The sequence below is a fragment of the Triticum urartu genome, chromosome 6A (genome assembly GCF_056163025.1).
Source record: "Triticum urartu cultivar PI428250 chromosome 6A, HENAU_Tu73, whole genome shotgun sequence".
Taxonomy (NCBI): Eukaryota; Viridiplantae; Streptophyta; class Magnoliopsida; order Poales; family Poaceae; genus Triticum; species Triticum urartu.
Window position 1 is genome coordinate 585,536,880 of NC_141878.1, and position 14,920 is coordinate 585,551,799.

The 14,920-nt window shown below is 41.7% G+C and overlaps 1 protein-coding gene across 1 annotated transcript; it reads left to right on the forward strand.

Moving 5' to 3' along the window:
* Positions 1 to 11,769: 11,769 nt before the first annotated feature.
* Positions 11,770 to 13,869, forward strand: LOC125513030 (uncharacterized). Its single transcript, XM_048678071.2, has 3 exons — positions 11,770 to 12,008; positions 13,324 to 13,394; positions 13,485 to 13,869. The coding sequence occupies exons 1-3, from the start codon at positions 11,781 to 11,783 to the stop codon at positions 13,600 to 13,602; spliced, it is 417 nt and encodes a 138-aa protein (XP_048534028.1). The 5' UTR covers positions 11,770 to 11,780; the 3' UTR covers positions 13,603 to 13,869.
* The last annotated feature ends 1,051 nt before the right edge of the window (positions 13,870 to 14,920 follow it).

The window sequence follows — 14,920 nt, forward strand, 5'->3', positions numbered from 1 at the left end:
AAGCCCATTAGCATGGAGTTTCTTCATGCGCTTTACACCAATATGACCTAAACGGTAGTGCCACAAATAAGTTGCACTATCATTATTAACTTTGCATCTTTTGGCTTTAATATTATGAATATGTGTATCACTATGATCGAGATCCAATGAACCATTTTCATTGGGTGTGTAACCATATAAGGTTTTATTCATGTAAACAGAACAACAATTATTCTCTAACTTAAATGAATAACCGTATTGCAATAAACATGATCAAATCATATTCATGCTCAACGCAAACACCAAATAGCACTTATTTAGTTTCCACACTAATCCCGAAAGTATAGGGAGTGTGCGATGATGATCATGTCAATCTTGGAACCACTTCCAACACACATCGTCACTTCACCCTTAACTAGTCTCTGTTCATTCTGCAACTCCCGTTTCGAGTTACTAATCTTTAGCAACTGAACTAGTATCAAATACTGAGGGGTTGCTATAAACACTAGTAAAGTACACATCAATAACATGTATATTAAATATACCTTTGTGTACTTTGCCACCCTTCTTATCCGCCAAATACTTGGGATAGTTTCGCTTCCAGTGACCAGTCCCTTTGCAGTAGAAGCACTTAGTTTCAGGCTTAGGTCCAGACTTGGGCTTCTTCACTTGAGTAGCAACTTGCTTGCCGTTCTTCTTGAAGTTCCCCTTCTTCCCTTTGCCCTTTTTCTTGAAACTAGTGGTCTTGTCAACCATCAACACTTGATGCTTTTCTTGATTTCTACCTTCGTCGATTTCAGCATCACGAAGAGCTTGGGAATCGTTTCTGTTATCCCTTGCATATTATAGTTCATCACGAAGTTCTAGTAACTTTGTGATAGTGACTAGAGAGCTCTGTCAATCACTATCTTATCTGGAAGATTAACTCCCACTTGATTCAAGTGATTGTAGTACTCAGACATTCTGAGCACATGCTCACTAGCTGAGCAATTCTCCTCCATCTTGTAGGCAAAGTACTGTCAGAGGTCTCATACCTCTCGACACGGGCATGAGTATGAAATACCAATTTCAACTCTTGGAACATCTTATATGCTCCGTGGAGTTCAAAAAAAATTTGAAGTCTCGGTTCTAAGCCGTAAAGCATGGTGCACTAAACTATCAAGTAGTTATTATACCGAGCTTAGTCAAACATTCATAACGTCTGCATCTGCTCCTGCAATAGGTCTATCACCTAGCAGTGCATCAAGGACATAATTCTTCTGTGCAGCAATGAAGATAATCCTCAGATCACGAATCCAATCCGCATCATTTCTACTAACATCTTTCAACTTAGTTTTCTCTAGGAATATATAAAAATAAAACAGGGGAGCTAAACGCGAGCTATTGATCTACAACATAGATATGCTAATACTACCAGGACTAAGTTCATGATAAATTAAAGTTCAATTAATCATATTACTTAAGAACTCCCACTTAGATAGACATCCCTCTAATCATCTAAGTGATCACGTGATCCATATCAACTAAACCATAACCGATCATCACGTGAGATGGAGTAGTTTTCAATGGTGAACACCACTATGTTGATCATATCTACTATATGATTCACGCTCGACCTTTCGGTCTCAGTGTTTCGAGGCCATATCTTCATATGCTAGGCTCGTCAAGTTTAACCCGAGTATTCTGCGTGTGCAAAACTGGCTTGCACCCGTTGTGATGAACGTAGAGCTTATCACACCCCATCATCACGTGGTGTCTTGGCACGACGAACTTTGGCAACGGTGCATACTCAGGGAGAACACTTTTATCTTGAAATTTAGTGAGAGATTATCTTATAATGCTACCGCCAATCAAAGCAAAATAAGATGCATAAAAGATAAACATCACATGCAATCAATATAAGTGATATGATATGGCCATCATCATCTTATGCTTGTGATCTCCATCTCCGAAGCATTATCATGATCACCATCATCACCGGCGCGACACCTTGATCTCCATCGTAGCATCGTTGTCGTCTAGCCAACTATTGCTTCTACAACTATCGCTACCGCTTAGTGATAAAGTAAAGCAATGACAGGGCGATTGCATTGCATACAATAAAGCGACAACCATATGGCTCCTGCCAGTTGCCGATAACTCGGTTACAAAACATGATCATCTCATACAATAAAATATAGCATCATGCCTTGACCATATCACATCACAACATGCCCTGCAAAAACAAGTTAGACGTCCTCTACTTTGTTGTTGCAAGTTTTATGTGGCTGCTACGGGCTGAGCAAGAACCGTTCTTACCTACGCATCAAAACCACAACGATAGTTCGTCAAGTTAGTGTTGTTTTAACCTTCAGAAGGACCGGGCGTAGCCACACTCGGTTCAACTAAAGTTGGAGAAACTGACACCCGCCAGCCACCTATGTGCAAAGCACGTCGGTAGAACCAGTCTCGCGTAAGCATACGTGTAATGTCGGTCCGGGCGCTTCATCCAACAATACCGCCTAACCAACTTGTGACATGCTGGTAAGCAGTATGACTTGTATCGCCCACAACTCACTTGTGTTCTACTCGTGCATATAACATCTACGCATAAAACCAGGCTCGGATGCCACTGTTGGGGAACGTAGTAATTTCAAAAAAAATCCTACGCACACACAAGATCATGGTGATGCATAGCAACGAGAGGGGAGAGTGTGTCCACGTACCCTCGTAGACTGAAAGCGGAAGCGTTAGCACAACGCGGTTGATGTAGTCATACGTCTTCATGATCCGACCAATCCAAGTACCGAACGCATGGCACCTCCGAGTTCAGCACACGTTCAGCTCGATGGCGTCCCACGAACTCCGATCCAGCAGAGCTTCGAGGGAGAGTTCCGTCAGCACGACGGCGTGATGACGGTGATTATGATGCTACCGATGCAGGGCTTCGCCTAAGCACTGCTACGATATGATCGAGGTGGATTATGGTGGAGGGGGCACCGCACACGGCTAAGAGATCAAGAGATCATTTTTTGTGTATAGAGGTGCCCCCCTGCCCCCGTATATAAAGGAGGGAGGGAGAGGCCGGCCCAAGAGGGGGCGCGCCAAGTGTGGGGAGTCCTACTAGGACTCCCAAGTCCTAGTAGGATTCCCCTTTCCTTTCCGAAGTAGGAGAGAAGGAAAGAGGGGCAGAGGGAGAAGGAAAAGGGGACTGCACCCCTTGTCCAATTCGGACCAGAGGGGGACGCGCCCCTCCATCCTTTTGGCCCATCTCCTCTATTCCCGTATGGCCCAGTAAGGCCCAATACTTCTCCCGGTGAATTCCCGTAACTCCCCGGTACTTCGAAAATACCTGAATCACTCGGAACCTTTCCGATGTCCGAATATAGTCGTCCAATATATTGATCTTTACGTCTCGACCATTTCGAGACTCCTCGTCATGTCCCCGATCTCATCCGGGACTCCGAACTACCTTTGGTACATCAAATCACATAAACTCATAATACAATCGTCACCAAAACTTTAAGCGTGCGGACCCTACGGGTTCGAGAAGTATGTAGACATGACCGAGACACGTCTCCGGCCAATAACCAATAGCGGAACCTAGATGTTCATATTGGCTCCCACATATTCTACGAAGATCTTTATCGGTCAAACCGCATAACAACATACGTTGTTCCCTTTGCCATCGGTATGTTACTTGCCCGAGATTCGATCGTCGGTATCTCAATACCTAGTTCAATCTCGTTACTGGCAAGTCTCTTTACTCGTTCCGTAATACATCATCCCGTAACTAACTCATTAGTTACAATGCTTGCATAGCTTATAGTGATGTGCATTACCGAGTGGGCCCAGAGATACCTCTCTGACAATCGGAGTGACAAATCTTAATCTCGAAATACGCCAACCCAACAAGTACCTTCGGAGACACCTGTAGAGCACCTTTATAATCACCCAGTTACGTTGTGACGTTTGGTAGCACACAAAGTGTTCCTCCGGTAAACGGGAGTTGCATAATCTCATAGTCATAGGAACATGTATAAGTCATGAAGAAAGCAATAGCAACATACTAAACGATCAAGTGCTAAGCTAATGGAATGGGTTGAGTTAATCACATCATTCCCCTAATGATGTGATCCCGTTAATCAAATGACAACTCATGTCCATGGCTAGGAAACTCAACCATCTTCGATTAACGAGCTAGTCGAGGCATACTAGTGACACTCTGTTTCTCTATGTATTCACACATGTATTATGTTTCCGGTTAATACAATTCTAGCATGAATAATAAAAATTTATCATGAAATAAGGAAATAAATAATAACTTTATTATTGCCTCTAGGGCATATTTCCTTCACGTAGTACTCCATATGAGGTTAGGTTCAGACATTTGTGCAAGTCAAGTTCCACCAAACCAAATTTCCAGCTTATGCAGGAATAAATGATCAGCTAAAGAAGCATATTCCTTTGTTCAGCAACATCACAGGTTCAGCAACATCAGGTTGCATGCTACGCTGCACAGCTCAAAGAGACGACACAAATTCTCGCGGAGAGAAGAAAAAGAGACTGCACAGCGCAACAAGGTCTTTGGTCTTTGGTCTCTCAATTTTTATACATGTACATCCCCTCTTATGATGCTAGCTGAAGCATCTTGTTGAGTTATTTTGAAATCTTTTATGCACTTTTCTGTTGAGTGCCTTTATTTTAAACTATGAGATATGGCTATGTTTAATTCGGAAATCTAAATGCAATCTTATGTTGTTCCACCGAGGTTGATTTTCAAAATGTGTATATCTAATATTTCTTACTACAGCTTTAAGCTTCACTATCATCTAACTTTGTCTAGTTAATTTTTGTTATCTGTCTTTGAACCTATAAAATGGGTGATATGTACACTTGTCTTTAACTACATGTGTTTCCTGAACATGTCTAAAGTTTTTATAAGAAATACAGTTCTGAGCTCGGGCAATCGTAGGATGACTAGACACATACTACATATGATTTGAGATGTATATGTATACAGTTTCACCCTTTGCTAAAAAATGTCCTATGCAATGTAGACTTTGTGAAGCCACATGAGCTAGGGGTTGCACCGCAGGAGCATAGCGTATACATGTATTGAACATTGAAGATTGCATTGCAGCTCATCAGTATGCCTTCCTTGCAATCTTTGAAGCCAATTAAATTCGGAAGTGTTATTTTTTATGTACAAGTTTGTATGTGTCAAGTACTTGCTAATTGATGTTTTGAGGGGTGCTCATATACTTACTCGGCAACATGGAAAGTTTTCACATTTGTTCTAGCTGTCTCTATGGGTTAGCGGCTTAGCATACATGTTGTAATAAGGTTTCACATTTGCTTCTCTGACAAGTAAGATCTGTTTTTATTCATAGGTAGAAGATAGCGACAGAGTGCTGCAGGATAATGAGATGTTGAAGCGGCAGCCTGAATCCATGACACCGAAGTGCAATTGTGGCAGATTATCTCTATCTTTTCTTTTCATTTTTCTTATTATTGAGTGAGAACAGAATGAGGAACTTTGTGATAGTACATACAAAAACTGTAGTAAAAAGAAACTTATGTTTGCAATTGTTAATGACATAGATACTTGCATGTTCTTTGAAGTGGTCATTTGTGAGTAGCAATGCATAATGAGGTTTTTTGGCTGATTTATTTCCTTTGGTTTACGGTTAACCATGAAATAGGAGCCCAGCAATGCTCACTATTGTGTTTACTGGGAACTGTATGCATAAAATGGAATTGGTGGATTTTATTTTTTTAATTATAAATTAGTTAGTAGTGGCGTGGGAAAAAACTACCTGCTATTAGTTTTTAGGATACTAGTAGCGTTGGTAGTATGGACACGCTACTACTATTTCGTTAGTAGTGGCGCGGGTACGAAATAGCAGTAGCGTGGGTGGCACACGCTACTACTAACAAAGTTAGTAGTAGCACGAGTTTAACCCACATTACTACTAACTATTAGCCGTAGCGCGATACTAGTAGAGCGGGTACTCGCGCTGCTAATAGCCATTTTACCCGCGCTGCTAGTAACCTTTTTCCTAGTAGTGTTAGGGAATGATCTTGTTAAGGAGGGTTTGTAGGCGGTGAACACTTGTACTATTCTGCCAGGGTGGAATGATAAACCAACTGTTATGATGCGGAATTAATGCACCAAAAAAGGTGACTCATTTTAGAACGATTAGTTTGTGCGATGTGGTGTGGCTGGTAAGGTTATATCAAAAATGGTGGTTGCCTATTCGAAGGTTCTCTTTTGCCTTAGATTATTTGCCTGACTCGGAGTGCTTTTGTTCCTGAGAGAATGATTACATATAATATTTTAGTGGTGTACTAGTGCTTTCACACAATTAAAAACAAGAGGGAAGGTAAATAAGGTTTGCGTGCTATCAAGCTTGACATGCATAAAGAATATGACCGAGTGGAGTGGATTCTTCTGAAGGAAATTATGCTGAAGCTTGGTTTTCACGAAAATTGGGTAAATTTCATTATTCATTGTGTTTCAAGTGTTGAAAACCTGGTTCGTTTTAATTCAGAAAAAAATGAGAATTTAAAGCCCACAAGAGGTTTGAGACAGGGAGACCCTTTATCTCCCTATATTTTCTTGTTGTGTACGTAGGGTCTAACTGCTCTTCTTGTGCATGCGGGGGAGAATGAAAATATTATTGCAATTAAGATTTGCATGGATGCTCCATCTATTATAGATCTCCTCTTTGTGGATTACTCTTTGATCCACATGAGAGCTAATTCCTGCAATGGTGAAGCCTTGTAATCTATTTTGGATTCTTATTGTGCAGCCTCATGGCAAATGGTGAGTGTTGATAAATCAAGTATCTTTCTATACCTTATTACTATAAAAGGGAGGTGCATTTCTCTGGATTTTTGTCCCTTCACCATATAGAATTATTTTGTCCTATACCTATCTGATGTGGTACTAAACACAGGAAAATAAATGTTATCCGTGTCGGATTCGAACTCAGGATCTCCCCTACCAAAACGACGGCTCCAATCGACTAATCTAAGCATAGAATTGTGTTAGAAGAGAGGGTTCGTCGGCCAATTAATAGTACCACCTCAATTTTTTACACCTAGTCCCATCAATTTATATACACTTGCAAATTGCATGAAATATCAACAAGCCTTCTCAAGATCCAAGAAACAGAGAGAACAAAACAAAGACTTGATAAAGGAGGGAACATGCATAGCTCAAGCAAATTATATAATGTCCCGGATGATTTATGTACGTGTCTAAAGATCCGAAAGAAATTAACTCCCAAAGATTGTGTGGTGGCTACCAGGAATATGAAAGGAGGATGTTGCACCATCAAAGGCATTAATTTTTGTAATCGAAGGCATGATTGTGGGACACGATGATACACATGAGAAACAAGGAGAGACAAGGCCACCTAAACCTCTATACGTGCTATGTTGGTGGGCTAATTGAACATGCATTCCATCCATGATGATTAGATCCTAATTAAATGGATTGGTGGGATAATTAAACTAGATAAATGAGACATGTGGGTGCATAATCAAAGAAGAAGAACGCACGTCCTTTTTTTAGTAGGTATACAAAACATTTTTGTTTTTTTTGTGCGGCAGAAAACATTTTGTGCATTCCGTTAAAAACTCTGCCAATACGTTTCGTGCATTTCGTTAATAGTCTACCCATGCGTTGCTATTGGGCATGTGCATTACTTTCTATTGCATCTGGGTGCATTTGCTACCTCTTGCGGGCCAGAAAAAATAGTATGCTTCTCTAGGGATCAAACTCACATCCTCCTCCTGTTATATCCATACCTACTAATAAAAGAAGGTGATATTCTTGGTTTGTCACACGCTTTTTTAGAAAGCCCCCTTTACTTTCTAAGAATTACCCGTAGTCCATCATTAATCTACTCCAAAAAGAGAAAATGAACGGTTCGTCATTAATCTGTTCACTCAAGTATCATTGAGATTCATGGAGTCTGTTATATCTTGAGAATTTTTAGTGATTCTAATGTGCTCTTTCCATTCATCAACATATATGTTATATCTTGTCTCTGCAAATTGATCTAGATGGAGAATTACACTTTATACTTTATAATTTTTTAGGAGACTCAAATATTGAGGTGCATGTATGAGCTCCCATGACAAGAAATTTTGAGCTATTTGTTTATTGTTTGTCCTATGTTTGGAGTCAAAACTTGATCGCTTTCTATTCCTTATCAGTGTGATGGTTAAGATTATATGAGTTCATTCTGGATTAGTCTTCATAAAATTTTCTCTCTCGACGAGCTAACACATTAAATTCTCAATCCAGTCAGTGTGAGTTTTGATGTGTATGTGATTTTGTCTATGAATCATGTATACTTGAAGTGACTCGAAAGTATGGAAATTATGTGAGACGAGTTCATAAATTTCTATAGTTTAGATATGAGCTTTGTTGATATCATTTGTTGGGTACATTGTACTCCCCCTGTAAAGAAATATAAGAGCGTTTAGATCACTAAAGTAGTGGTCTAAACGCTCTTATGTTTCTTTATGGAGGGAGTAGCAACTAAAGTATATTGAGTTGTATTTATGTTAGTCGAGAAGTGCCTTGCCGCTGGCTCACATTTTGTGCCTTTTTATCAACATAGATGATCATCATTTTTCTTGTTCCTACATGTCTTGGATGGATTAGATTGTTGTAACATTGAGTTCAGCAAAATTATAATATGTCTGGAGTTCAAAAAAAGAATAGTCACAATAATGTTCTTCCTCTATTCAATGGTTGCAGATTCAGTTATGTGTAGTGTCCTTGTAGATATGGCAATGCATGATGGCAATAATGTACAATATAAGGTAGGAAGAGCTATTATGGTTCATCCATGATTGAAAGGGGGGCTTATTCCTTACTCTATGTGCAACCAGAGTAAGATCATCTATGGGTAACCTGAGCCAATTGTCAGAATCAAGCCCGCATTTCTGAATACTCTGCAATTTTGTATCTACCAAATATTCCAGTACAGTGATATCAACGTTGTTGGGGACATCAATTGCACTTCTAGCCAAGTCATTCCTCATTGAAGACGGAGACACCTCTGGGCCCATGTGGTACAATATAATTCTAGCATCTCTGTGAAAAAGTGAGATATACATTTGGTAACTTTTTGTAAGTCCGCAATGGTATGAAAGGGATAGACTCACATCTCGATACCTTTATGCCTGGATGAGGAAGTGAGGAGGATGGAGAATTGCACATTTCATAATTTATTGTGAATCTGAGTCCTCAACTTTATACAAGTGGCATACTACATTTTCATTGATTTTTTGTTTCTTTAGATATATCAGCACACATCTCTTATCTGCTACTTTATACTATGAGAAATATATTATGATATTATATGATATCTACATTTTTTGGAGCTTATTTGTCGGTGTTATTATTGTTTCCTTTCATTCTTGTTTCAGTGCTTCACAGCTTTTATCGAAGTAATAAATTTACATGGGTGTTCTATGATTTCTACATTTTTCGATGAAAGTATAGTCTTGCAAACTGTAAATGGTGAAATAGTGTGCGGTAGGATGCATTTAATATATTGCCCAATAGAGGCATATGTATAAAACATGAACATTAGGCATTTCATCATGGTAAGATGCCTGAGTGCTGGATGTTGGCAATAAATTTTATGTTGGTATGTTTTAGGGAAGTTAGCAAAAGTACATCTTGTCACTATTTAAACTCGCAGAGTGCATTGATTTACTCCAAACCATTGCATATCTTGAACTGCAAGTAACAACATGTGGCTCGAAATGGTAAGCATTGTATATGTACAATAGTACTGAGACGTGTATTGCATGTGCACATTGACTAGTTTTTATAGAAGAAGGAAACATGTTTCTATTTATGGATTAAGGTTAATATTATTTGGGTGGGGCCCACAATTTAGACATTAAGTTGGGAGCAAGATCAGGTATTGCACACTTCACAAGCATAGATTGGAACACATAAACCACAACGCATAATACCGTTGATGTTCTTATGATTAGCAACAGATAGGGTTCCAAAACATATATGGGTAGCTTTGATGGTATTTGCCTTTAAAGCATTTCCATAGATAGAGATAGTGTCATAGATTTAGCCTTGATGTGGTATGGTGATCCAGCTCGGCCCTGTCCAACCAATGAGGGCTTGCATTTTGTGGAGCAAACAACATGATTGGGAAGACGTATAAGAAGAGGATATCTACACGGAAAAGATGAAGACTCCATTTATAGAGAGGAGAGAAGATAAGGCGATCCCAAACCCTAGCCTCACCCTCCCTAAGATGAGGGAGGTTACTTTAAGAACGCTAACCACATATATTCCTAGTGACAAGGTTCATTTTTAGTATATATAATTCCAAATTTAAATTGTCACTGCTCGAGTAAAGGGGGGGGGGGGGGGTCACTACACCTGAGTTGCACGAACGCATGTAGCGACGACTATAAGCAAGCTATTCGTGAGAACGTGGGGCCGATGACACGTAGATGGACTACTGGTGAGCGATGGGAAAAGGCAGAGGCGGGACATGTGAAGGCAAGTGCTATTGGTGCTCCAGACAAGCGCTTGTGTTGTGGTGGTGCGATCATGCATGATCACCATGGCAAGGATATAGACGTTCATAGGCTTGTTCTGGAGATGGGTTGCATCATACAGTCCCTGACATATTTGAAGAGGGACGGGTTCACACATGGTTTTCTCATTGAAGAGGTGAAGACTATGCTACGGCCTCTAGATGATCACAAGGTGGGATACGCGAGATAGTACTGCTCCGACGAGGGAGGGGCGACGATGGCGGCACGCCTTTGACTTGCTTATAGTCGTCGCTAGGTGGTTTACAGATCTGGATGTAATTTTTATTATTTCTGGTGTTTATTGTACTGCCGTGATTAAAGATGAATAGATCGAAAGTTTTGTCACAAAAAGGGCAGCATACATTCTTGATAGAGAAGACTGCATGAACAAAAGTTATAAAGCTTTTTTTTAGAAAATGTCATCATGGCTCGTTTTATTGATTTGGTGAAAAGGTCACGTCGTTCGCAAGAGTATTAACCAGAAAGTCTGGGGGTTCATCGACCCAATTAGAAGAACTATTATATCATAATCTGCGGCAGGTTCCCATAAAAAATAGTACTAGTTGCAATAATAATCGCTCATTTCATTTGCTTTGTTATTTAGCACAACATTTCATTTGTTTGGGTCGGAGTCGTTTTTAGTTCAGCTGGTCCACGGATTTTCTGCTCCATGCGGCGTGTGTGATCAAGCCCGGCCCGGCCCGGCCCATGAGGGGGCCGGTTTTGTGGAGAAGACAGCGCGACTAGAGAGAGGATGGAAAGACGAAGCCTCCATCTTATAGCTGGCCAAACGGGCCGGGCCAAACAGGCCAGCCCGCGAGCACGCCGGCACGGCCCGCTATGGGCCAGGCACGGCACGGGCTAAACGGGCCTTGCCCGGCACGCGGCACGCCATGCGCCGTGCCTGGGCCTAGAGCCTGGGCACGCGGGCCGGCACGGCTCGGCCCGTTTAATTTTTTAATATAATTTTCAGATTTTTTTATATATTTATACCTAAAATATAGCACAATAGGCCTAAAAAACAGCCCAACAGGTTAAATATGTGCAGCCCAGCGTGCTAAACGGGCCATCGGGCCGGCCCGTTTACTAATCAGGCCGTGCCTGGGCCAAGGAGCGGCGCCCGTGGGCCGGCACGGCACGGCCCGGCTATTAAACGTGCCATGGCGGGCCGTGCCGGGCCAGGCACGATTAGCACAGGCCAGGCCGTGCCGTGCCGTGCCGGTATGCCTCCATCTCCGGGGAGAAGAGGAGAAGAGAAGAGAAGCCAATCTCAAACCCTAGCCTCGATCCTCGATCGGCTTCGCCCGCCCCGGCTGACCATGGCGCTATGCAGCCTGGCCGCGAAGACGCGGATCCCCGCCGCCGCCGCTTCCGCTGCCCGGCTCCCGTCGCCCCCTCACGTTTCGCCGGCGTTCGGCACTTCGGCCCTTCCTTTCTCCTCCTCCAGTAAGGTATGCTCCTTCTAGTGCTAGAGCTTCCGCCTGTGCGTGATCATGTATGCCTGCCACTGCCAAGCGACGAAACAGACCGATAATTTCTTTGATTTCCTCGGCTCCGGATCTAGACCCTTCGCCGTGACCAAAAGTTTCGCCCTTCGCATATTCAAGCCTTGCTGCTGTGTTGTTACTTGTTTGGCTGAGAAATTTAGAGACTCTATTAGGTTATGTAGATCCCAAAAGGCACGCCCTTGGTCTTGGTGCAAGGCCGCATACCTGCATTGCTAGCTAATGAATTTCGAATACAAATTAATCCTTTTTTTGGGGTGAATCTATGGTTTTGAATATGATTTGGCAATACCAAATCATTCAGCTATATTTATCATCAACTGCATACTTATTCCTAAATCCTAATATATTTATTGGGTAATGTGTGTTGATTTTTTTTTGTATAAACTTATCAACTTAAGACAAGATTAATAGTACGTATAGACCCGGCTGGAGGGATTATGTCTGTGCTTTAGCTCCCCTGTCCATGAGCCTATTTGCAAGAAGAAAGGGATGCTGTCAACTGTAGGAGGCTCGTCAGTAATCTCCCATTGCAGTTGATACTTGCTACATGCTTCTTACCTTCTATGCACTTGTTCATCTGCATTCGTGGTCTTGCCTTTTTCAGACGCATGGTTTTCATGGTCTCCATCCTTTCACTGTTACAAATTATGCATAGATGCACATGCAAGTTGTTTAGTGACTATCCTTGTTAGCAGCATTTTAAAGAGATGTGGCTATACATAATTCTAACTTGGCAACAATTTGTATTGTCATGAAATTTTCCCCCTTTTCCCTCTGCACGAGATTGACGGGATGTTACAGCACATTTTAACATGAAAACCATTTGTATTGTCATGAAAATGTTGATCGTTTTTACCTTGCATGAGGCTGGTGCTCAGAATTTGTGAACTACCAGCATGACTTTCTCATATTTTAGTTATTCATGGATTTGCACAAGAGACACATAGGTGTTTGTTCCGACTTAAAAGCGTTAATCAGAGGATTGACTACTTGATTTTGGGATGATGGCAAATTATACGTCATGTATGCTGTAAGTTTTGTAAGCTCTGAAATTAGGGTACTAGCAGTCAGGAATGCTCGGCAAATATGTGTATTTATCATGTGTAATGATTTCAAGAGCTTATGGTGCTGCAAATACTCTTGTCTCCTGATATTTTCGTTCCCCTGTATCCTTACAGGACATGTAAGGATAACAAGGCTAAATCTTGCACCGGATATTACCTTCTCAGCTTCTCTTACTTTGTTGTTAAAATTGTAGAGCGCTAGAGACTGGTACCTGCTTCAGCGAGAACATTATGACAGTGTGACAAGAGAGTTAAAAAACTACAGGTATAAGCTTCAACAACTTTCATTATGATATTACTGCTCAAAAGGTTGAATATGATATGTAATGCCTCAGTTCCTTTTTCTTTTTGGCAGCCGTGAGGTTGTGTGGACTGAAAGGCTAGCTAAGCTGCTTAATGTGGTATACGTGCTGGGTACGCCTTTTATCGTTGGCCCTTTGGTCTTAAAAGGGATTGCCATTCGGAGAATGTGAGGGGGTAGCAGCCATCCACTACTTCGTCTATTACTGCTGATGCATGTGAACTCGTAGTTCAGCACTCTCTTTGTGTTAACTGCCTAACTTGCAAGAGCAGATAACCATATGGGAATAATGGCTTGTTGCGTCTGTGTCTTGACCTGCATTGCGTCGCTGATAACCTCGTGATTATGGCTTTATGTAGATTTGTGCAAGCGTACTTGTTTTCTGTAATGGTTTGTCGCACTTGTTTGCCGTTAACTTATGTCTATCCCTATGGAGCTACTGTTTCTGAGTGGTGTTGGGTTTCTCCAGGTGCCCTTTGTTCAGGGCCCTGGTTTATGTACACTGGACTGCTATGTGCAGCGCCAACTTTGCTATGTGCAGAGCTAAGCTATTAGCGAAATCATATGGCTTAAGATTATAAGTATTCCGACATAAGCAGGAACTGCCTGGCCTGAAATTGTGCAACTCACCTGTTACTCAAGTTTGAGAATGTGCACTTCAAGGTTCCAATTTTCTTAAAAGCTACCAAAATACTCCCTCCGTCCCATAATATAAAAACACTTTTTAAGCTAAAACAGTTTCAAAAACATTCTTATATTATGGGACGGAGGAAGTATATCTTTTCCTTTTTAGTGCATTTTCTCCCCCCCCCCCCCCCCCCCCCCACCCATTGACTTCCTTGGAAGTCTTGAATCTCTACTTTTACCTAAAAAAACATGACGTTCCCTCTCCCACCTTATGCCTCCACGCTTCGTCCATCCCTCTCATACGACCTGCACTCCACCGGTTTTCTTTTCTGAAGTCTTGGATGTGACTAATTGCATGACATACCGATATCTGGCGAGCCGGGTGTGCTGTGTTTTCTCACACATGCCGCCGTTGGACAAGGTGATCATTGGACGCGAGCGAGCTTCACAAGCACTTCCTAAAGGTTGTCGGCCGTTCACAAGTACTTCCTTTTAAGCCGAATTGACTCTTTAACAAGATTCATTATCTGTTTTGAGCGGAACAAGATTGACCATATCTTTTTTTTTTTGAAAAATCACTGGGGGGGAGCTCCCCACCTTAATATATTTCTCAAGTTTGTAACCCATCGTCAGACTGATTACAAAGGGGAATTACATAAGCACGTGTAGTCGTGATAAGAGATAGGAACGCCAGGAGGAGGCGGCCTGCTTGTGCACCGGTTTCTTCATCCGGTGCGTCCATAGCATGAGATCATCCACGATTCGCCTGATGGTGAGGATACTGTGGTGATTTTGTTGCTTGAAGGTCATAGCGTTTCTGGAATCCCAAATCTTCCATAGGATGATGAGGAGGACGGAGTGCC